General features: G+C 43.9%; 1 protein-coding gene across 7 annotated transcripts in view; it reads right to left on the minus strand.

Annotated features, from left to right (window-relative positions):
• Window positions 1-7,263: 7,263 nt before the first annotated feature.
• STAU2 (staufen double-stranded RNA binding protein 2) overlaps window positions 7,264-25,467 on the minus strand; it is a 294,518-nt gene continuing 276,314 nt past the window's right edge. For all 7 annotated transcript variants that reach the window (XM_029923407.1, XM_029923405.1, XM_029923406.1 and 4 more), the window contains 2 exons: window positions 9,525-9,613; window positions 7,264-8,408 (listed from right to left, as the gene is read on the minus strand). In XM_029923407.1, the coding sequence (XP_029779267.1) occupies window positions 8,315-8,408; window positions 9,525-9,613 (183 nt within the window). In that variant the 3' untranslated portion in view covers window positions 7,264-8,314. The remainder of the gene's footprint in view (window positions 8,409-9,524; window positions 9,614-25,467) is intronic.

A 25,467-nucleotide genomic window follows, 5' to 3' on the forward strand; every position in this document is an offset into this window, starting at 1 on the left:
TGCCTCTTCTCCTTCTCAGGGTGCTATGTGAAGAAAAGATATAAAAGGACCATGGAAGTGTGGGAATACTTATAACCAGCACTTAATAACAGAAGGAATAAGCTGCTTTTCCCATACCAGCCAGGAGGGACAGGGTTATTTACAGTGCTGGCTTTGTTTTTCTCTTTACCTTTCAGAAACTTATACCAACATAAGCCAAGCCCAGGTTTCATCTAACATTCAAAGTCACCTTACCAGCCTTGGTTTCCCTGACTTCTGGGGCTGTATATACCTTTCTGGGCCACTGGTAGACGTCTTCTGCCAACTTCTCCTGGTTCCCTGAGGAGTCTAGAGAAAGAGATGCATTATGAGGTGTGTGGGGAATGTGTAATCCCTTTGTCAGAAATCATTCTCTGACCTGTGGGTCATTCTCACCAAACAAGTCCCAAGAGGCATTAGGAGTCACAGATACTTGGCTTTATAGAGAAGACATCTCAAGGATGATCCTATTGTCTGAGTAGGGCATAGGGGCTTCCTGTAGATGCCACCAGCCCTAGGTCTTTGAGGTGTTTCAGTCTAGGGTAACATTTATTTGTGTGCATGGTTTACAGCTGTCTTTAAGAAACCAAAATCTCATGATGCAGAACAGGGCTATGCCTTATTCATCTTGGCCTCTTTCTCTTCTCAGCACTTATAGTATCTGGCACAGAGGAGTTAATCAATAATTATTGATCAATTCATCGATTGGCTCTTGCTCAATAATAACTCATGTTTATTGAGTACTTGTTCTGTGCCACGTACAGCTCAAACACTTTACATGTATTGACTCATAAAATTAATTTATTTGATCCGCATAAGTTAAGGTTAACTTACCTAAATATATTTAGAGAGTGAGGGTAGGCAGTCTGAGTCTTGAATCCTGATTCTTAACCAAACCCAGCACTGGTTTCTTGGTAAAAGATGGATTAAGATTATAAATCAGTAATTCAGAAGGTTGTAGGTGGTGAAGGTAGTGGTTGTAGAGGGGATGGTAGCTCATAAAGCTTCATCTATCTCAGGGATTTGCCCCCAAAAAAGGAAACGTGAAAAATGGATTCCCACATCACCTTGGTTACAGGTTGGCCAACCCAGATCTCCAAACCAAGGGGAGCAGGAATCCAAGGTAGACATTCCTTCTAATATTATAACCTGGTTTGTTAGCCTGAGTTTCCTCACGATGCTTCCTATAAGCATTGTGGGAGCAGCAGAAGCTGAAATCAATTCCAAATGAAGTGTATCTGTATCTGTTGTCTTGCATTTTCTCTCAGTATCTTGTTGCCATCTCGTCTCCCCAGCTGGACTGGAAGCTCTTTGAAGGTAGAGACCTTTAAGCTTCAGTTGGTTGCCCACAAGACTAACTCCATATTTGCTAATTGATTACTAGGGTGGAATTTGGTTAAGGTTAGAAACCAGAAGGCAAGATACATTTAGCCAGACATTTTCAGGCTAGTGGTTTCTTCTAAGACAGAAGCAGGGGCTGTCATGGACTGGAGCCCTCAAACAACCATTGCACATTATGTTGTGATGACTGTGGAAGTGACTCTGGTTCCACGTAAAAACAGAGGTCCTGACCTTTTCTGATCCCAGAGATAACCAGTGGGCCAAATTCTCCTTGGAGTTCAGAGGTCTGGGCTTTGCCTATAGCTCAATAATCATCTTGAGTTGGTGAGAGATCTAGTTCTTTCCTCTTCACTCAGAGGTTGAGGAAAGACCAGTGACTAAACAACTTCCTGGAAAATTACTACCCATGTAGAAGATTTAGGGGCAGGTTCAAGGGGAAACAGAGGATGTCGACTGCTCATTCCTCAGGCAAAGAGGCAGGCATTTAAAGACTTACCTGCAGGGAACATAGTCTGTTCTGGTCACAAATGTCTTCTCCAGAACTTCTCATTTCCCTATTCTTTTCCAAAGCAGCCTGGCTTTCTCACCCACTTCACTTTTGAATTCAAATTTCTGATCCTATTTTCTGCCTCCTCCCACTCACTTAAATAACCAAATCTCTCTTCTTTGGACTCCCTTGAAAACTTATGAGTAAAGTTTGAAAGAAAATCAGACCAAGATTGCTTCCATCTCTACCTACCTCTTTTGTAAAAATCAGAAATTCCTTTACAGTTAAAATCCTCTCAGGAAAACAAAAGCTGGGAAATGGCCTCTGGTCTTCTGGTTTTCTATCAGTCCCTGAGGAAAGAAGATCAGTCTACTGCCTACATTTCTCATTATGTGTGCTGAAGGAAAGGAGGCTTTTAAAAGTATACTAATTGGCATCCCTGGAAAGTTTTTTTATTTTTTTCTCGTAGGTAGTTTTATGACTCATTCAGGACAGCTTTGTGGTTCATCAGACCCTTGAAACTGAAGACTTGAAAGGATTAAACAAAACCAAAGAAAACAGTACAACCTTCACAACTTGAGACCAATCTATGACATTTGGGAGACTGTTAGTTATTTAAGCTTCATTGTTTACACTGAAAGTAAGAACCAGCACATGATCATAACGAGCCTTGTCCCCTGGGAAGCAGTCAAGGCAGATCCCTTGGTTTGTCTCATTAAACAGTGATTCTTCTCTGATGACCACCTTACCCTGCTCCATAAGGGTAGAATAGGGCAGCCCTATCTGTACAACGTGGGCCAGAGGTGACCACCTGGTTCAAGGTGGGCCAATCAGGGGTTCCTGCCTATGATTTGATGAATCAAACCAAAAGACAGATGCATTGTTTCGTCAGATGGCAGTAAACTTGGGATCTATTGATAGCTTTGTTCTCTGATAAGTGTACTTGAGAAGCAGGAGCTGGTGCAGGGAGAGATGATTCAGACATTCAGCAGGAGGAGGGGAATGGAGAAAGAAGGAGAAAGAGAGCTTCCTGGTTTCCCCACAGCCTTCTATTTCCTGGCTCCACTTTGTGTCTGCATTTCTGCCCTTAGGGTCTGTGAAACACCCCTGTACCTTTAGAACAAGTTTCCCATTGCTGGTTTGAATAGGTTTCTATAACTTACAACCAACGGACTCCAAATTGATAGGAGTGGTATTTTGCTTGCAGATGTTTGATAAAAAATCCACACATTAGACACCAAATTTGAATATAAGCATACCACTAGTAATAGAGGTATGAATAGTAATATAAATTTAGAGATGTTATGTCTTAGGGGTGCTCATTTTATAGATGTGCAAACAGAGGCTGAGGAAGTCTAGTTCCCTCACCAGTGTCATATCTGTGGCTAAACCAGGTCTCTAGATGCTTGACTTCTAGAACGTGGCTCTTCATCTAATGCCCGCTGACTTTGATTGAAAGATTATTTTTACTTTAACATCTTGTGCACTTTAAAAAATAGGCCAGAGGCACCCGTGTGGCTCAGTCGGTTAAGCATCCAACTCTTCGTTTAGGCTCTGGTCATGATCTTGCGGCTTTGTGGGTTCGGGCCCCACATTGGGCTCTGCACTGGCGCTGCGGAGATTCCTTGAGATTCTCTCACCTTCTCTCTCTGCCCCTCCCCGACGAGTGCTGTCTCTGTCTCTCCCAAAATAAAGAAATAAACTTAAAAAAAAATGGGCCACAGACTCTTGCATATTCTCACCCTTACTGCTTTGGATGAAAAGCTGAAACTTGGAGACACATCTTAAATGACTTCAACAAGGCCCCACATTAGGAGAAGTGGAATGAACTAGAAGTTTTTTCCCAGGCAGGAGATTCCATGTGACAGGCCAGACTTCTCCGTCCATGCATCCAGGTCACCGCTGATCCAGTTAGACTGGCAGATCCATCGTGGCAGGATTTTTAGGGCCGATCCTCTATTCACTAAATATTTACTCCTCCCAGGTCAGGAGAGAGGACGAGGAGTTAGTTCAGGCAGCCTGGCTCCTGGGTGCAGGAGGACTTAAAGAGCTTCTTCATCTGGCATGTGCATATTTGAGGCTGGGCGGGCTGTCAGGGACACTGGGTGGGGTGGAGATAAGATATACTACTAGAGTGAAAGCAAGATGGTGGCTTTTTGACAGTGTCACCTGAATGGAGCACGCTGCCCAAAGCATGTACGATGAGCGCGGGAAGGATTGACCGATGGGGACAGGCAGGTGAGCAACTAGCTCCAGTGTGACGGTTGTGAGAACAAAATGCTCCCCGTTCTGTGCTCATTTCCTTGTTAGTCTTACCCTCCAGCTAGAATGTGGGTCCTTTAGAGGGAAGTAGTTTGATTTGTTTATTTATTTTCTGCATTCCCAGCATACATCAGAGCGCACTGGGGACCCAAAGGAGCTTTTGGTTATGGTAAGAGGTTAGAACACAGAGAAGAGCTTCCCCAATGAGATAATTTGTACATGAGTCTTGGCAAGGTGAGATTGAACTCGGGTGGTGTCTGCCAGAAATAGACTGTAGGTTTGACAGTATCTAGGGAAGTCTTTGCTTTGAACCACATATTACAAGGTCCCTCCTCCTAAGACATATCTGTGATTATGGAAATGTAGGAATGTACCTGGGAGCAAGGATTGGAATTAAATCTGCTAGTTTAGGGAAGGGATATAAATGCAGAAAAGGGAAGACGGGGGACAGAAGAGTGGGTCTCCATGGGTCCAAAGTCCTCTGAAGTGAGGGGTTATTTGGACTCATCATGCTTTTATTAAGAAATACCACAGTTGGGGCGCCTGGGTGGCTCAGTCTGTTGAGCATCAGAATCTTGATTTTAGCCCTGGTCATGATCTCATGGTTCGTCAGATGGAGCCCCACATCAGTCTCTGCGCTGCCAGCATGGGGCCTACTTGGGATTCTCTCTCTCTGGCCTTCTCTATCTCATGCTCGCTCTCTCTCTCTCACTCAAAATAAATAAACATTAAACAAATAAAAATATTTAAAAAAGGAGAAAGAAATGCCACAGTCCCCCTGGTGCTGAAGGAACTATCATGCTATCAATGGGAATGCCATACATTACCACAAGTGACTAGCTCTGTGTCCTGTTACGCAGTGAGATTTAAAGTTTCTTTCTTTAACAGGCTTATCTAACCCTTTGGTACCTTATTCATTTATCCATTTTTGCATGTATTCAATGTATCATTTATACATTTGTCAGGTACCTATATCGCATTGGGTAAGTTAGGGGAAACTCAAAAACAAATTCATATATGATTTTGCCACTAATGACTTCTTAGCTCTGTGTGCAAAACTGATAGGTTTTCTTCCTTTCTCTTTCCTTCTTTCTTCATTTCTTTTTTAAAATTTTTAAATGTTTATTTTTGAGAAACACAGAGAGAGCGCGAGAGAGAGCATGCACAAGTGGGGCAGGGGCAGAGAGAGAGAGAGACAAACAGCACATCTGAAGTGGGCTCCACGCTGACAGCAGAGAGCCTGACTCGGGCACAAACCCGCCAACCGTGGTTTCAAGACCCAAGCCGAAGTTGAGCCACCCAGGCGCCCAAACCTGGTAGGTTTTCCATCATCCTTGGCCACAATGATAACAAGTAGCCTTTGCACATTAAAAGGCACAGAACACATAGGGAATAAACACCAGCCAATGGGTCTGGACCCCATTTCCAGGGTTGCTAGGAGTCCTGAAAACTTCGGTATAATCCAAGTTTTTCATGCATCTATTTTTATTTTGTGGTGCAGGATTTTGGTTGAAGCTCTCATCAACAACAACAACAAAACTCACTGCGCTGCTGGGGAGAAGAATGCCAGGCCAACCCTGGTACATCACCCCAGGAAAGGGCGGAATGACACCCTCATCACAGCCTGATTGCTGGTGTCTCACCGTCGACCTTTGGCAAGTTGGGCTGGAAAGGGATGGTCAGAGTTCCAAAGTGCAATATTGTATTTCCAATTAAAATGTAAAAACAAACCTTTTTCATAAAGCACACTGGCCTCCGCGCTGGGAAGGGACTACAAAGCCCACTGCTGATTGAGAAAAGCTGAAAGCAGACACTGTAATTGATAAAGGAGATAAGTCAATCTGTGTCCTTTAAAGAATAATGAGTTCCATTTTTCATCAAAAAGATCTTCTTGTGCCGAAGAAACATTCTTTCAATAAATCTACTTAATGGCTTCCCCTCCAATGATATATAACACTGCGCTCTGGAAGGAGCTTGAGCATCCTAGCGGGTTCCAGCAGGCGGCTGCAGGCCACCCAACATTTGCATTGCTAATCCAACCCAAAGAAAACCCAAAGGGTTCCCAGGCCGGGCTGTGTTCCCGGCCAAATATCTAGAAGCTTTGCTGGGCTCTACAGGCAGGTAGGTGGGATGGAATTTTTAAATAAATATCCCACCACTAAACTTGAGATCCGATGCAAATGCACATCTCCCGCGCCCGCCCGGGCTCTGCTGTGTTAGGCATACCTCAGCTCTGTGGCTGGCTCAGGTCAGAGAGCTCAAGAGTTAAGTGGTCCAGATATTTGGGTTGTGAGAACTGATTAGCTTGTTTGTTCCCTGGGCTCATCACTCTCCTACGGCCCTGACGGCCTTGGTGTTGTTCTGACCGTGGGCCGCAGGAGGTAGCCCATGTTTATTGTGTTTGGTAAACTGATGATCTACTTTAAAGCCCCTGCCCCAAGTGGTGCTGCGGACAGGCCTGTTCGGCACCCGGCGGAGGGTCTAAGCCTCGGGTGGTAAACGGCAGAGCAGAGGAAACAGCCTGTCCCTTCCTAAGGCCAAGATTCAGGGCTCTCCACACCCTGGTGCGAGGCAGCAGGATGTATGGTTCAGCTTGGCCTACCTTGTGAACCCCAACTTTACAAATGTGCTGATTTCCACAAGGACCCGGCTTTATGTAACAAAACCTACTTCCTCCAAGGGCGCCCGGCCCTCCCGACACTGGCGGACTTCCCCACATGGGACTCATTAAAAACAACCTTAGAGTTATTTCCTTATGTTGCTGTTTGTTTATTCTCCAGTCGTGTGTGAGTCAGCCAGATCATGATTTGTGGTGGTTTTGCTTATGAAATCTTACATAATCATATTCCTATTGTCAGGTTGGGCCGAGCGGGTAGGCCATATAGTGTTTTCTCATTGCACAACGTCTGCGAATCAATAAGGACAAAGGCTGAACAATGAGATGACGTTGGCTGCTCAGGAACCCGGCTCCTCGTCACCCAAGGGGCCACTCTGCAGTTTCGCAGAGACAGCTGGTGTCTCCAGGAGCCGGGACGCTCTCTAGAGCCACCACTGAGCAGGATGACTGGGCTGGGTGGCGGCCTCCGGGATGGGTCTCGCTGAGGTGACACGTAAGAGACGAGAGCCGGGGAACGAAAGAACAACAATGACAACGCTTCACACAGAAACCGACCAAATTTTTACTGCATTCGCTACACGCTGGATTCCAACATGCTGGTCCAGAGCGTGGCTGGCTACAAGCTGGCAAGACTCTCCCGCTCCTCCGACAGGCTTTCCCTTCCCCGCCACGTACATTATTTATGTTGATCCTCCTCACTGTCCCAAGTAGAGGCGGTTATTAAAAACACTCTTGATGTAAACAGTGAGTGGCTCTGACACACGGATGAGGGTGGGTGTGATTTCCACCACGGAACGTGGAATCTGGAGAAATGGTCAGTGGAGGCAAGACGCCCCCTTAGTGGTTAATAGTATTATGGAGCTCAAAACCCACAACTGTTTTTTTTTTTCCTTGTTTTTGTTTTTTTAATTCCTGGAGTATATTGAAACTAGTTGTTCCTAACATGATTTCATATTTTAAATAAAATATCTGACCTGATTTAAACCGTGTTTGTTTGCATACATCTTTGAGGCGTGCGCCTTAAAGTCATTCATATTGATACAGGATGAAGATTACAAATATCTGCATAAAAAGAGAAACTGTGTGACTCTATATGAAGACAACGACCATCACATTCCACAGCACGTCATTGGTTAATCTTTGAATCGTCAAGCATTATTTAAAACGAGAGAGAGAGAGAGAGAAAGAGAGAGAGAGAGAGAATATAACTGAACACAAGCTCCACGACAAAGCAATCATAACAATGAAACCAAACCCAATTTCTCTATTAATCATTTAAAAGTTTTACCTCTGTTTCTAACACTTTTCATTAATTGTTATTTTAAGCTCCAGTAGCAGGATAAGATTTCTCCTGCCTCTGGGCAAGTGAGTTATGATCTGATCTCAAGTTCCGAGGGAAATGCTCTAAGTTTTATTTTTCCCCAGTTGAATAAACAGTACTATGTATATTATCTCTTGTGTTAGAATAGTGTTGTCTTCACATAAGACTCAAATAATGGTATTAGTCATTCATTTCCTTGAACACAGACACCCTCATGCGTGCTGACAGGTTTATAAGGATGTGGTGGCAGCCGTGGTTCTGGGAGCTGCTAGATGACCGACTTTGATTTCTTGCAGTCCTGAGCGATGGAGCCCGGGTGTGTCTGGTTATTGTCCGCTTTCTCTCCCAGATGCTGGGCTTGTCTGGAAGATTAATACATTAACAAGAGCTGAAGGTCCAGGGTTGCACGTCTTCAGACAAGTTTATTAGCAGATGGCACACAGGATTCAAAGGTCACCACAAAAGTGACATTTTAAAGTGAAACAACAATATTTATGTTCAGATAGTCTACTGATGAGATCATGTGGAAATGGTTTTGATTAAATTAGCTTATAAATGGTTGCCAATCTATGGACAACAGAAAATACCTCGTCTGTTTACCGAATGCTTTCTTCTCACGCTCTCACCACTTACATATTAATGACCAAGTGCTGTTTTGGGGGTATGCTTATTTAACCGGAGGATCGATGTATCTGGTTTTCACTTCCTGGATTATTTATTTGTTTTCATTCTAAAAATCGTTATCTCGTATGGGTGTTTTGAAATCTCACCTGCGATTTTTAGGCCTTCAAAGAATTCAAATTCTTCTATGTAAATGCAATTGCTTTCAATTTCTTTCATATAAACTGGGCCTCTGGAGAGACCTAAAATTCAGTCGCTCAGGTAAGACCTGATGTTCGATATAAGGAAGCTATGAGCTGGATTTCAGAAATTCTTGCTACAGCTACATCCTTGCCTTGGCCGCCCTTGGGAGCCACACTTTCGTGGCAATGGGTGCTTGTGTTTCTAGAACAACGTGGAAAACAAAATGCAGTCAAGGGGAGGGAATACCTCTTCTGGACTTCTTTTTCTTTTCTCTCTCTCTCTCACAACTTAGCAGGAGTGTGAGTGAAAGTTTTTACATCAGAGAAAGTTGAGACAGAAGAAACCTCAACAGTATGAAGTAAAAACAGTATTTTAAAAGTTGTGCAAGTCTCTATAGTCAGCAAGACTCACACAAATACTTCCAACAAAGGCATTAAAATGGAGAACTAAGGACCAATTCGTAGACCAAAACTTTCACAGATGTTTCCTGGGAAATGAAAATGATCATATATACTGTTCTCATTTACTTATATTTAATTATAATATGAATAATTTTGTAAGATATAGATATTATTGTCTTAAGGTTTTTTGTTTACCTTATTGTTATCTATGTCTTATTTTTTTGTACAGTTGCAAAATTAGAAATATAAGAATACGGCAGAAGACTTACTCACTTTTCAAGAGAACCTTTTTCAATATTCATTGCCCCTTCCATTGGGTCCAGTCCTTGTTCAGAAAATTGTTTCAAGGCACTTAAAGCTGCCTAAAAATAAAAACACAGAAACAAGGAGATCCATTCATTGACTTTAATGTTAATAAACAGGTAATTGTAAAAGAAGGCTGAGATGTATAGTAAAGACTATCATTTTCATTGGTCTAAATAAATGCTTTTTTGCATCATTTAGCAAAATTACATTTGAAAGGCTGTATTATCACGGAGCAATGTATATGCTACAAGAGCCTTATTTCTGGGGAAGGATGGGGTGGCGAGGGGACTCTCCAAAGTCTCATGCCTTATCCCTCCTCCATAATTTTGTAAAATCCCAAAGCTTTTATCTGTAGAAGCACCTAGTATAAGCCTATTATAGTTTGACTTATATATTTTGTATTATACTTTGACTCTAATACCATTTTTCTCATCACATTACTGAAACTACACATTCTCTTTCTTCAGACAAGGCAACATCAGTTTCCCAAGGTAGGTACTCTTTCCAACATTAGCATAAAGGTGTCATTCAATTCTCTATCTAGACCCAACCAACTCACAGGATGTGAGCAGAGAAACGGGCCCAAGACACTCGAGCGTACAGAGTGGACGGTGTGGTGGTATTGTGGGAGGAGAGAGAAAATGTACACTCTCTGGGGCCCCAGGAGGCAGGCCTGGCCACAGTGGAGCCTCCCGAGGTGTTGATACGCTTGTTGTGTGTGGGATGCTGAAGGGTGTGGACAGGCTGGTGGAACCTCGCTGGATAGCTGGGAGGCACCCAAAATGCGATGCTGATAAGATCTACATAACTTGTTGACACGCTTGTGCCAGTTCCAAATTGTTATTTCTTTGAATAAGAATTTGTTTCTCCTTCCCCTCCCCCCATTTCCCACTCACTTAAAGCTCCATCAGAAGGGCTTTGTTGAGTCTGAGATAGGTGTGATCGGCTAGGGTTGTTTGAATCCTGGAGATCCCACTGGGACACACTTTGGTCATCTGTATCTTCTCAACCACCTTTGAAAAAGGGCTAATGCTGTTTCCCAAACTTTTATCTACCCAACGCCCTTTTGGGTAGCTGACTGTGTGATCCGTTGCAAATTTCATTATTTGTAACATATTGTTTGGTTTTCATTTTTAAAGTAATAGACTTAATTTTTTTTAGAGTAGTTTTGGGTTTCCAGAAAAATTGAGCACGGCTGTCAGTGCTGTCCCCCGCCCTTCGTCCCAGGCTTGGCCCACGCTCCTACTATAGACAGCAGCTGGCACCGGCTGGGATGGGAGGTGAGCAGTACCGGCAGTTGGGTAGAAGCAGTGTGGCTATGTCTTTGGGGTACTCTTACTCATTGAATTGTGTCCCCCAACTCCCCAAATTTATATGTTAAAATCTTAACCCCTAATACCTCAGAATGTGGCTGTATTTAAAACAGGGTCATTGCAGATCTAAGTAAGATGAAGTCTTCCTGGAATAGAGTGGGCCCAGATCCAATATGGCTACCGTCCTTATAAAAAGGGGAACTTTGGATATAGACACACACACACGGGGAGAATAGTCTGTGGAGAGGAAGGCAGAGATTGAAGTGATACAACAGAAGCCAAGGGATATCAACGGTTGCCAGCAAACCGCCAGACACTACGGAGAGGCCTGGAACAGAGTCGTCCCTCACACCCTCAGAAGGAACCAAATCTGCCAGCACCTCGAGTCTGGACTCCCAGCCTCCAGAACTGTGAAGATACATTTCTGTAGATTAAGCCGCTCAGTTTGTGGTATTTTGCTTCAGAACTCTAACAAACTAAAATAGGTCCATCATAATTTCCTTCTCAAGGATAGTAGCACCCCCTTTTCCTCTTTGTGATGTTTCTTTTTATTATCTTTTTATTACAAAAATAATTTTCACTGTAGGAAAATCATAAGAGGTCTGAGCAAAAAAAGTGTGAAAATATTCACAGGCCCATCCACCGTTTACTACTTGGTCTAATGTCTTTCCCTATGCTTTTCTATCCCTTCCCCATGTGTATATACTTTAACCTGGATCATATCTTCACAACGTTTTATAACCTGCTCTTTTTATGGAATGTGAACAATTTTCCATATCAATAAAAACACCTCAGCGGCATTAATTTGTGTGACTGCACAGTATATTGACTTTATAGGCCCTTCTATAATTTAGCCAGTCCCTACTGTTGGACATTAAGGACACTCCCAATATTTAAGCTGCTATTAACACTGCATCAAGCTTCAAATAGTTAAGTTTTTGCATACCGTCTCAATAACTTCCTTATGATAAATTCCTAGAAATTGAATTTCTGGGCCAAAAAGCATGAACATTTTTAAGATCTGACATGAGCTTTTCCACTGCCCTCAGAGAGGTTGTGACCACAGCAGCAATGTGAGATGCCCAGGTTTCTTTAGGTGCTTTGGGAATTAATCTCTCAGAACCACTTTGTGGGTCATTAGAGCCAACCAGTTTTGTCATTTTATGGCCCTATCTTAGTTTTCACTTGTCCATCCTGACCATTACCTTATTCACTAGATCTGGCTTTGAGCGAAGTTTGGTTGCTTTAAAAAATTAAATCGATCCTCAAAAGACTCGGATCTGGACAATTTCCCTCCCCTAAAAGGAACTTGCAGAGGGATTTGGCTCCCATTTAGAATCACGTGGGTGATGTCTGAGGTCCTTTCAAGTCCTGCAATGCTGGGGTGTGCTGGACAGCCTTCTCCGGTGATGACCCAGTGAGCAGTCCTGTGCATGCACACCTTCTCAGGGGCTTGTTAGCTCAACCAGAGCTCTAGAGTCCCGTCTTACACATGCATGTACTGGGTGACACATGAGGCCCACTCGCTGCAGAGCTCTAAAGAGCCTGACCTTTCCAGATAGCCCATCTACACTGGTGGGGGGTGCTTATGAACTTACAGGTCTTTGTATATTCAACAATCTTGAACAAGTGAAGAACTATTCTTTTTAAAAAAAATTTTTTTTAAATGTCTATTTTCAAGAGAGGGAGAGAAAGGGTGCACATGCCTACGAGCAGGGGAGGGGCAGAGAGAAGGGTGAGAGAGAATCTGAAGTGGGTTCCGCACTGTCAGTGTAGAGTCCAACGTGGGGCTTGATTCGCAAACTGCAAGATCATAACCTGAGCCCAAATCAAGCGTCAGGTACTTAAGTGACTGAATCACTCACGAGCACCTTTTTTAAACTAAAAAATTTTAAAATAACTATTCTTTTTTCTGATCCATTAGTATGCGAATTATTGTCAGATATGCCAATTTTTATCAATTGCTTCCCACATGGACTATTGGGAAAGGCTCTTTAGTGCCTGCAAATTTAAATCAGCAATGCAATATTTCCGAATGAGACACATGAGAATCCCAGGGCCTCCTGGTCCTGTTTTATTCCCAACAAGGCCAAAATGACAACCAAAAGCAACTTTTAAAAATTTAAGAAACAAAAAGTCATTTATAGGCTAATTGTAGCCCATTTTCACTAGTTGTTTTTGGAATATGTGGTGCCTGAATACCAAGAACCAAACGTCTTGCTATACCAAGTCCAGGACCCCGTGACACCTACTCTCTTCCATCCAACACAGGAGATGCAGGCCAGGTCTCAGAGAGCAGGCTCAGTGTTTTAGCTCTTGCAAAATCTCCTGGATGATTTTATCAACATGTCGGGCAGGTCCCTGTGCACTTTCAAAATGCCTGTCGTCACTCAAAGAATGTCCTGCAGGCTGCAAGGGCGGCGTGCTCCTTCACTCAATGCCATGAACGGATTTTCAGAATTCTTGCGTGGCTGCTTCCCTCCAAATGCATGCTTAAAGGCTCCCAAACAATATTCCCTTATTTATCTGATGAGATAATTTCAACCCACATCTTATTGATAATCCTGAATACAATTGCTTATTAATAGGGGAGGACTTCTTGCTAATTTATAAAAGACAATGAAGATGATTTATCTTCTCTGTAAACAGTAACTGCCACCATGTGATGGGCATCATCCTGCCAGATCCTGAGACCAGACCTTTTCCCTGAGTGACCTCAGGTGCTACTGCAGCCCTGCAGGCAGGTCCTACCCATGAGGAATTCAGTAACCTCTTCAAAGGTCACACAGCTGGTAAGTGGCAGAGCACAGATTTGAACCCAGTGCACATTCTTGACCAGATCACTTGGTTTCCTTAACACCTAAGCCAATTTCAGCATGACTTCTTTTTTTCAATATTATCATTTCCAGATCACCCTATTCCTTCCTCCATACTCATTCTATTAATTATCCCCCACAATAATTACTGGAGGTAAGCTCATACGATTAACTCTGATCTCTTGACAAGGGATTTATTATCATGTGGGGACTGCAGTCAGCTTCCAGTCTCCAGCCTTCCTGTGGTCCCTAGGTTGACTTCTGAAGCTCCATTCAGTGCTTCTGTAACAAGTGTAGTTTGGGCTACAATTGAATTGCTACCATAATTATTTTGTCCCTTAGAACTACCCAATGGCTCTCAGACAGGGTGATTCGATTCTCCATTTCTTAACATTCTGAGAGTATCAAGTTTTGCTCACTTTATTCATCTCCCCTCTTGTTCTGAGAAGAGTTCATTCCTCGCCTGCCAGGGTTGCCGGCCGGAGGAAAAATCAAGCTGCATGGTTTGCCTGGGACCTTGGGATGCAGGATGCCACAGCCAGGGGAAGTGCGGGATGCGGGGACTGCAAAGGTGAATGGATAGGGAAAGGATGGAGGGCTTGGCTGTGATTTATGGAGAGCGATAAGCCAAATACGGTTAGGAAAGCAGAGATGGGCAGGTGCTGCCCACCAGCTGCCTCCTCCTCCAGGTATGAAGAGACACTGGCCCTTGCTGTCTCGTCTCTCACTTGTCATGAGCTCAGCTTGGGGAGTTCCCACCCTACCCCCGGTTCATTGGCCATGACTTTCCCAGAATGGATACTTTGCAGATTAAAACATTTCATCTGTGAGATGGGTGTGCTTCGCTTTCTACAGCAAAGTGGCTACAACGATAGGATAATGCAGCAATGCCCAAAAGAGGCACATTACATTTAGCAAGACTCAATCATCAGTCATTTCAAAGAACAATGTATAATGGGATGGCTTTGCAGACAAATGATAACATTTAACCGTCCACAAAGACACATCACTTTGCACAGCCAAATCTGTCCAGAAGATGGTAAAATCAACAAAATCTCCAAGTTTCAACCATTCCAACTGAATAAATTGTACTTGCTAGAGGCCAGTTGTTAAAAAAAATTAAGAACATGTTATAAAAATGCTACCTAATATTAAAAGACACTGGAGTGAAGGAAAAGTCAAATAACTCATTTGGAGAGACATTTGCAGCCTGATTAAGGCACAAGTTCTACATTGTCTACTACTGAGAGGGTAAACAGATAACCAGAGGCTCAGCTCCTACTGTCTGTGGTTCACCCCCTCAGCCTGGACAGTTTGCTGTGTGATAAATGTAAACTTAATATTGGGGAGTCGTGGGAAGGAGGTAAATCTGGGTTCCTTAATGAGGAACATACTGAACGATGCTTAAACCCACGTTGTATAACTTTCCCACACACTGTGGATTTGAGAATTTCAAAGATGCACTAACACAAGTACCCAGAACCCTCCATAGGGCTTCGGCCATAAACAAACAGACAACTGAACAATTTCATTTCCAAGGTCAGAAAATGTTTCCTACCAAATCAAAACAAACTCACTGAGCACCCAAGTGTGTGTTACTAGTCTTACCATGAGGAACCTTAAACTTTAGCTTTATGACAATTTCTGTGTTCTGGGATTCCAAGAAAAGAGGAAAGAAAAAAAAAAAAAGAAAAACCTTCAAGGGGTTCCTTCAGGGCAATTCATGTAACTTGGTTTGAAAGGAGAAAAATTAAAGAAACATTTTAAAGACGTGGATGAGATTTCTTTTTCTGATTGCAGTCTTTTTAGCCCAACAATTGCATCGTGTGTGCGCGCGCGCATGCGCGCCTGTTTCCCTTAAAAGAAAGCATCTACACAGACGTAGAAATATTTTTGTCCCCAAAAGATTTTACAACTGTTTTGCGAGGAAGGCCCCACAAGTTCTTGAACAGATGTTGCTACCATTTCATGTATCACTTGTTTTGTGTGTAGTTATAGCAATGCCAGAAACAAGATGCCAGTAAGATACTTTCCATGCCTGTTTGTTGGTCTTGGTTTGCACGCATGCATGTCTGTGCGTGTGTGTGTGTGTGTGTGTGTGTGTGTGTGTGTGTGTGTCTGCAGAACGGAGGTGAGTCTTCCCAGCCATCTCTGCAATTTCTAACTTTCCACTTGTCAATCAGAAATTAGCAAATTGTGTTGAAACCTGTGCTTATTCTTCCAGCTTCCTTCTCCAGGAATTAAACATAACAGCATTAAATAAGTTGTTAAGAGACAAAATGGTCTTCATTGGCAAAATGTGAATTTTAACTCATCCCTTTATGACACATGGTTCTTCTTGTCCTCTTTAAACACAATGTCCAATGGATCCTTTATTTCTTTTTTTCCTATTTCGCACTTTTCCCACCGATTTTATGTCCTGAATCCCAGAAACAGACAGGCTGTTCCCATTAAAGTCAATGGCAACCACACATGCCCAAATGTGGCCTTCATTTTTCAGTAAATGTTCAAGGTTTGTTTTGTTTGCCTGTCCCCCAGAAGTGCTTGCTCATGTGGAACTCTTCCTGGGAGCAGCTCTCGCTGCTAGACTCATTTCAGAATGCACACTGCGCTCATATGTGCAGCTCACTAAATCAGGCTTCTTAAATGAGAAAATGATAGGCTTCAACAGCAGCCGCCTTCATTTGTAGTTGAGGGCCCTCCTAACTTCCTGTCTCAACAATCTTTGTGCCTGGCTCTCCATTAAATCACTTCAATGACTGCAAACCACGTTCTTCAGTAAGCTTAGGGCTTATTGCCCAAAGTACGTGAATTTTAATGTTCCTGAGTTATCATTTTCTTGCTTTGAAAGGCCTATAACAAAACGCCAATGCTCTCTTTCTATAAAATAAAAGAAACCAAAATGAAGAAATTGTATTTCTACATTTTGTCACATTACGATAAGACCCTCAGTCTTTAACATTTCCGATGAACCAATGATAGGACTTTAAAAAGAAAATGATAAAGGATTAACTGAGCTTTAACTAACAATTTCACATAGCCTGCACTTTTCATTTATGCTCACAGAACCCTACTGGTTCATATAATTTCCATAAAATTCATGCTTTATAAATGGCTTAGAGTTGGAACAAAGGGATGTTAGGCTGCGAAGGTAATGGCTACTCACTGTAAAAAAAATAAAATAAAACAAAAAGAAGGGTGGCAGTGGTCTGAGGGCATGCAGACTTTAGACAGTCTACGAAAGCAGAAGATAGAAATTTGACTCTAGAATTTAGGGAATTAGTACAAAATTGTGCACTGAAACTACAGACTTAGGCATCATCTATATTCTGCGGTCAGGCTCCTACATTGGGTAGTCCATGTAGCTACTAGTCTTGACAACGGCAGAATCGAACTTAAAGCAGGATTAATGGTGCAGAGGAATGTCTGCAGTGTGTTTAGAACAAACTTAGCAGTGGCGTTCATGCTGCCAGGCTTTACTCCCACCATACCGTTCCTCTTCTACCAATACCATGCCTTTTAAAATTCCTGGGCTGTCCTTTATTTTATTACTTTTGATTCAACAAAAAATCTCCTCTGTAATGGCGCGTTGCCAGAACATGCATTGGGCACAAAGCCAAGTGTCCAAGAATGGCAGCAGCATCACTCTGTGCTTGGCAGGGCGATGCTTCCACACCAAAGCGTCCATGTCCTAATATCCAGATGGTGCATTGTTACCTCACAAGGCAAAAGTGATTTTGCAGATAAGACTGAGGTATAAACACTGAGATGTGGAGATTGTCCTGGATTACCCAAATGGGTCCAATCTAATCACATGAGGCCTTAAAGTCAGAGACTCTTTCCCGGCTTTGGTGAAAAAGAAAGACACGGCCAGGAAAAATGGTCAGAGCAATGTGGTTAGTTTTGAAGACAGAGGAAGGGAGACACAAGCCAAGGAATGGAAGTGGCCTCTAGAAGCTGGAAAAGACAAGAAGACCAACTCAGCCCTCAAGCCAAAAAAACAAACAAAAAAAGAACTGCTGATTTTAGCCCAGGGATTCTATACAGAGACTCTATAGAACTCTAAGATAATCATTTGTTTTATTATATATATATATATGTAATATATATATAAAATATATATATATATAATTTTCTTTTTTTAAAGTTATTTATTTATTTATTTAGAGAGAGACAGAGACAGTGTGAGAAAGGGGCAGAGGGAGGGAGAGAGAGAGAGAGAGAGAGAAAGAAAAAGAGAGAGAGAATCTCAAGCAGGGTACAAGCAGGCTCTGTGATGCCTTCACAGAGACTGATGTGGGGCTTGAACTCATGAAACCGTGAGATCATGACCTGAGCCAAAATCAAGAGTTGATCACTTAACCAACTGAGCCACCCAGGCATCCAAAGTTTACTTATTTTTTGAGAAATATGAGAGAGAGAAAGAGAGAGAGGACAGGGGAGGGGCAGAGAGAGAAGGGGACAGAGGATCCAAAGGAGGCTCCCTTGCTAACAACAGAGAGCCCGATGTGGCACTTGAACTCATGAACCATGAGATCATGACCTAAACCGAAGCTGGATGCTTAACCAACTGAGCCACCCAGGTGCCCCTTAAGATAATGCATTTGTGTGGCTAAGCCACTAAGTCTAGTAATTTGTCATTGCAGCAAAAGACAATTAATATACTCTTCCTGTCATCTGGACAAGGGAGAGTAGAGAGCATGGCATTTGGAGCCTGTCAGCCCTACACTAAAATTCCATCCCTACTGTAGACAAGTTGGGTCTGTGCAAGTTACTTTATCTCTCTGAGCTTCTTTTTAATAATCTGTAAATTGGAGACTACAGCACTTACTGCATTGGATTGTTTGAGGGGCTAATGTCTGGACCGTAAATGAGAGCTTTTGTTACACAGTTTTCTCTGTTGAACCAACATCCAGGCATAAAATTATTTTTACTCTCTATTGCCACGTTATTTATGTCCAGTTTCTTTTGTATTTCTATTTCTCTTCTAGCACATCACCTACCCATCTTTTCTTCCTAAGAGAACCCTATCATTATGCCTTCCCCTTAATCAAAAGCCATTACTAACTTCCAGCCACCAAATAACATTCTTTAACTTTGGCCTGCCATTCAATGCCATCCATCAGCTGGCCCCATTCTACTCTACAACCTCACTTATTGCAACTTCATTACAGTGTGTTTCCCAGAGTGTGATGTCCGAACCAACAGGCTGGTCGCCAGCCTCAGGAGTGCCTGGCAGGTGTCAGTGTTATCAAGAGCTCCCCAGCCAGATGGCCTGAGACATACCAACATTGCAGAAGTCTTGTCCACATGGATCTTCCACCCCGGGGCTGTTTGATCTGTCTCCTGTCAGATGGAGACAGCTGAGTCTCCTTACCTCCACACCTGTGCTCCTGCAGTCTTTCACTGTCCCAGGGGGGACTTCCCTGATGCCCTGCCTGTCTCCTACCTTTGAGCTTCTAACAGCCCTTGCCATTTGCCTCCCTGAGCTGTGGGCTGTCTTCAATGTGTTTCTCTCTCAAGCAGTTGGTCAGCCCTTGGCTGGCAGAGACATTTTCCTGTAGGAAATCACAATGTGTTTACAGAAACTCTTCAAGGAATACTGCTTGGCTGGTTATTTACTGGCTTCCATCTGAAGCCCCCCAAGACAGACAGGTGCTCACAGACACATTTCTTTCTCTTTGTCTTCTCTATAAGTCAGCATCTTGCTCTAGCTTGGCTTTTCTCACTTCAGGGCATCTTCCAAGGCTTCTCTCCTATGAAGGTCTCTCCTCCTTTTATACACCCCTCCCATCCTCATCCACAGGCTCTGCAGTCAATGTGCTTTAGGATAAATGGTCCCGGGGAAAGCAGAGCAGGGTCATCTCTATCCATTAAGAGAAGGTCGACCTCCAAAGAATACAGACGACAGTTACTGACTTTTTGAAATGTCAACCATTTGGGTTTGGCTTCTGTCATCTTTGAGGTCTGTGCCCAGTGCTTCTTCCTCCGCAGGCCAATGTGAGGTCTGCAAAGAAAGTGCCTGGGAAACCCTACCTGGGAGTGCCTGCCAGTGGGCTGGCACATCCTGAAATAGAGAAGCAGAGGCGAGCCTCTTCTACCCAAGGCGAGCCTGGTTCTGTGGGCAATGGTGCCTGAGTTTGGACTTGGCAACTCTTCTCTCCACTTCCCTGAAGGTCCCTCTGGGATTTTTTGGTTCTTTGACATTCTACTCTGAGGAGAAGGAGAAGCACTGCTGTTGAACATGGACACACACTGCTCTGCCTATTCCGAAATTCCAGTTAGGTTTGAGTATATGATTGAAAAAAATGTTGTCCTGAAATAGAGTCCAGGCAGGTGGTTCCCAGGCCTTGCTGAGTCCCTCAATGAGTGAGGCATGCAGAAGCCTGATTTCTTTTCTTGGGGCATTTAGTGGCCATCCTAGTGGTCAAATTGCAGCAGAGGGGGCCAGAATAGATCTTTACCTCTGTTCCAAATGTCTCCTTAGCCTCTTACTGATATCTAATATGTATATATATGTATATATATACACCTTTTAAATTATATCTGATTATATATATATGTACTTTTTATATAAATATGCTTTTATATATGTGTATTTACTTTTTAAAATAAAAGTTCCAAACATTCACAAAAGTACAAAGGATAGTATAGTGAACCCTCCCACACCAATCACTCAGATAAAGAATTATTAGTATTTTGGGGCACCAGGGTGGCTTAGTTGGTTAAGCATCCAATTTCAGCTCAGGTCACAATCTCACGGTTGGAGAGTTTGAGGCCCAGATCAAGTTCTGTGCTGACAGCTCAGAGTGTGGAACCTGCTTGCGACTGTGTTCCTTTCTCTGCCCCTCCCCTTGTGCTCTCTCTTTCTCTTTCTCTCAAAAATAAATAAACATTAAAAAAAATTATCAGCACTTTGCCAATCTTGTTTCATGTATCTCCATGTTTTCCTGTAGGATTCCAAATCAGGTATCTGATAAAGACACACGCCACCATCATATCTAACAAAATTAAGAACAAATCCTTTCTATCATCTAAATACCCGGGTATTCTAAACTTTTTCTGATGGTCTCAAAGATGTCTTTTAATATTGGCTTTTGAATCTACATCCCAACAGTTCACACGCTGTATCTGAGTGCTCTTTTAAGATCTAGGAGTCCTGTGGAAGGCAGAATAAGGCATAGATATCCAGGACCTGATTCCCGATGGGACCTGCGGAAGGGGGATTCCTGTCCAATCCAAACACAAGTCTTTAACCTCAGGGGTCCCATTCCTTTAGCGGGGCACTGGGAGTCACATGAAGGTGTGAAGGTCTAATACCATACTGTCTTGACACCCGCTGGTGTTAGGCCGGAGAAAGAACGTCTGGGAAAGAGAAGCGGGGCCTGGGCAGAAAAAGGTGGGTCCAGCTGTGCCAGGTGCCTTCCTGCAGCCGTCCGCTCTCTGCGGGCGCATCAGGCGGGACTGAAGGAGCCCCTCACCCCACTCCAAGCAAGCTGCACACTAATGTCAGGTCCCTCATCACCTAAATCCTGAGGCGAACTCCCTCCACCCTTAGGGACCCATGCAGCACTCTCCTCTTCACCCCTAATGCTCTGTCCTGACCTCCTTTTTGTTCCTCCACTGGGACAAGCTCTTTCCCACCTTGGGGATTCAGGCTGGCCGTTCCCTCTGGCCACCCCTTCTTGTAACTGGCTGCTTGTCAGCCTTCAGATCTCAGCTCTGGTCAGGGGGTGGGGAGTGAACACCCCATCTAGGGTGTCTTCCCCCGTCCCCCAGCAAATCACATAAACTTATTCATTTTCCTCATAACACTTGTCTCAGCCTTGATGATTTCCCAGAGGAAGGGGCCCGGCCTATCTGATTCACAACTGGGCACCATCATTCACTCAACAAGTATTTGTGGAGAACCAGCTCCATGCTAGGCACCAGGGGAACTGAGATCAACACGCACAGTCCCTGGCCTCTGCGTTGGCTCTTCCAGCAGTGAGAACGGATGAGGCCAACGCCAGGCTAACAAGACAATCACTGTGAGAATGCACAGCAGCAGTCAGACTGGGAAAGGGACTCCCCGGGACACCGGAAGTCTCAAAGAGGCAGCACTCGGGGTGAGACACAGGGTAAGGAGGACTTTACCATTGGGGCAAATGGTGAGAGGAGGGTGTTGTCAGCAGGGGGAGCTGCTCATGCAAGGCAGTTCAGAATGGCTGGACAGGGGGGGGGGGGGGAAGGGGGGGGGGGCGCTGCACAGTGTCCTGGACGATTTGAAAGCTGTCGTGTAGAAGATGGAAGCACCTTGTTCTGGGGAAAGCTGATGGAGCCCAAAAGGTGGAAGCCAAGGGCAAAGGGATTTGGTCTTCAAACAGGAAGGGGACTGGGCACCTCAGGGAGTGCATGCTGGCTGCTGGGGTGGGGCCAGTGACATGCACTGCCTGGGTCCCCCGCCTGGCTGGCTGTCAGGTGGGAAGCAATGCTGGCAAACAAGGGCTGGAAAGGGCCTCTCGGACTCTTAGATGCTCACATCAGGCCTGCTCACACAGACAAGGCCACACAGGTAAAGGACACCAGCACATGTACAGGGAGACAAGGGTTATCGAGCAGGTGACAAATGGAGTTGTGCACCGTGTCGTGAGTGTGGTTTGCAGGTGAAAGTTGAGTTCTCCTTTAGAGAGGTAAAAATTGGACCTGAGCTTCACCACTGGTTATGTGAGAAAGTATCTACCCTCAACATCTCCATTTAGAAGACCAAATCAGTACGACTTTCCTGCTACAGGGATTAACTGATGGATGCATCTGAGGGACATGTCTTGGAGGGGGGTGTGTGTAGGAAACAGGACTGTGTAGAAAATGTTTAGCAGCTGACCCTCCGAGGAAGAGATCCCTAACTACTACTCTCTCTGGCTCTCTGCTTACTGCTCGCAGGCAAGGCAGCAAAGTGGCTGAAAATCCAGAATTTGCAGCCCAGCAAAAGTGGGCTCTATGACTAGCTCCACCTCACCTAGCCATTTGACTTTGGGCAAGTAAAAATCTCAACTATTAGATGATACAGCATCTTGTGCTGTTGACACTCACATTGGTCTAAGGACCTCACACCCTAACTCAATCTTCACAGTCACCACAACAAGCAGGTTTGCTCCTCACCTCCAGTTCATGGTGAGGTTATGGAGACACAGGAAGTAATTTCCAGGAGGCCAACGTGACTTGTTCTTGGTAGATTTGGCATTTGGATCTGGAAGGCCTGGCTCTGGAGCCAAATTCTTAACTACTATATTGTACTACCTCTCACTCCAGTGATAGGAGTTTCCATTTGGGCACTCAAGAAATAGCATGAGCCAGACCAGGAGCCCTATAAAAGCAAGGTTCTGGCTCTGAGGATATTGGGCTCCCTCTTTGATCTGCCCCCTTTTGCCCTCTTGAGCTGTGATCTCCAGGGAAGTGAAGGGAGGTGGGGGTGGGGAGTGAGGAGGTACAGAGACAGCAGCAGAGACTGCCGGACTAATCTGGGTGGGATGGTCAGTGGCAGCTTCTGGCTGGACACAGCAGGCAGGAATGACCTCAACAGGGGGGCCATTTAGGTGGAGCCAAGATCTGAAACCAGGCTAATTCAGGGTCACTGTGAAGGCTGGAACCCAGGTGGGCTGGGATCCCATACTCAGTGGGCTCACCAGAACCTATACATATGAATGTATGTTAACCAGCAGCTTCATATTTTTTTCCTAATATTAAAAGGCTGGGTTCCTTTGGCTTTGGGGACCTCCAGTCCTGTTGTATTTTTCTTACATCACTAGGCACCTCTTCTCAGTCTCCTTAACTGCTGACTTTTGCCTTGCCCTCACTTTTAAGTCTATCCTTGGGACTCTTTATCTTCTCTTTCATTATTCTCTCCCTAGACGATTTGAGGCCTATGACTTAAATCCTGTATACATACTGGTGGCCCCCAATTCCTATCTTCAGCCTAGCCTTCTGCTCTAGAGCTCGCACACACAACTGCCTGGTGGATTTCTCCCCTTAGGTGTGTGAAAGGCATTTAAAGTCGGCTCAGCCCGGATTTGTGATTACCATTCTCCAAACCACTCCTCTCCCAAAACATGGAACCCTCATTCAACCAGCGGATCTGACAAAAAAACCCTGGAAAGCAACCTCACTCACCTCCCACACAGAACTTGATGAGTTCCTCTTTAAAATGCATCCAGAATCCAACCATGGCTCACGTCCTGCCATCCCAGCCCGGGTCACTGTCATCTCTCAGCCATAGCTTCCTGACTGTATCTCCCTGTACCTAAGGCCATTCTTTCAAATAGATCCAGAGTGAGAGGTGTGAAATATAGATGAGAACAAGTGAAGATCCTGCTCAAACCCCTCCAGGAGCTTCTGGCTGCTCTTAGAACAGAACCTCAATTTCTGACTTGAGCTAAAGCCCCAGCAGACACTAACCCAACTACAGCTTCCCTACCATGTCCCCCTTACCCACGGAGCCCTGGCCACGCCAGCCTCTCTCCTCTTTGTAGAAGCCCCTGAGTTCACTCCTGTCTCAAAGGTTTCCATAAGCTTTCCCCTCGACATGGGACTCTTGTCCCAAACCTTCACACGGCTCTCGTCCTCACTCCATCTGGTGCTCTACTCCGTGGTCGCCCCTCATGAGCTCTGGACTTAAAGGAGCTGCACCCACCCCCTCCTAGCTGGGTGGTCTCTCATCTCCTCACACTGCCTCGTGTGTAGTGCTTGTTGCCCCTCAAGTTTTATTATATATTTAACCAATTCCTTCCTTATTGTCTATGTTCCCCACTAGAACGTAAGCTTCATGAGGGCAAAGATTTGTCTCTTTTGTTCATTGCTAAATACTCAGGACCTAGAAGTGTATATGCTCAATAAATACTTATTAGTTTAATGACTGGAAAGAAAGAATGAATAATTAAAAACAATGGTCATGTTTAAGAATATCTAGCCACCATTAATAAACAGTCTTATTAATTCTCAGAAGTTCCCTATGGAAATTAGAGGGTAGATCATTTTCCTCATTTATTGAAACCCAGAAGCAACCATTCATTTGATGTTTAAAGACTGATTATTCAGCTGGAGTAAGCAGGTGCTAAATGTTAGCCTTTTAAATGAAGACAGTGAAGTATAAGGATAGGTCTCCAGTGTGAGTATTCTCCTATGTTGTAAACTCATTGGATGCCAGTTATATTATCACAACTTTGGAAGAAACTTTATTGGAAGTAGTTTTAATATTTTTTTCCTAGAAAGCCTTCATTTTTTTAAACTAAGAGAAATTCAGAGTCACTATAAGGTTCAAGTACGTTATATCTTCTTTTTCTAGTACCACGGAAAGAAAAGCACATGGCCAATAATATCACACTTGATTTGGGAATTTTTAAAGTCCATGCTTAACCATTCAAAGGAAGAACTAGCATCTTGATTTCCTAAAAATACCTTAAGACAATATAATCAAATAAAAAGATTTACTTTATGTTTAAATAATCATGATCACAAATCGCCCTTTTCCCCTACCTTCACCCCCAAATGAAGAGAAATTTAGTATACTTTGGGGGATATGGTTTAAGTCTGCCAAACACTTAAGTAAAAACTTCTCTTAAGTTGTTTCAAGAATCTGCTGATACTCTAACAGGCTCCACACATTCTAATATATCCAAATGCAGGGGTTTTTTTCCCCTCTAATTACTTGGCTGCAGACGAAGATGTCGGGTTATAAGTATAAGGATCTGTGTGACGATCAGGGATGGAATCCTGATCCATCTTAAGCTGCGAGCGTGACAACTG

The sequence above is a fragment of the Suricata suricatta genome, chromosome 15 (genome assembly GCF_006229205.1).
Source record: "Suricata suricatta isolate VVHF042 chromosome 15, meerkat_22Aug2017_6uvM2_HiC, whole genome shotgun sequence".
NCBI lineage: Eukaryota > Metazoa > Chordata > Mammalia > Carnivora > Herpestidae > Suricata > Suricata suricatta.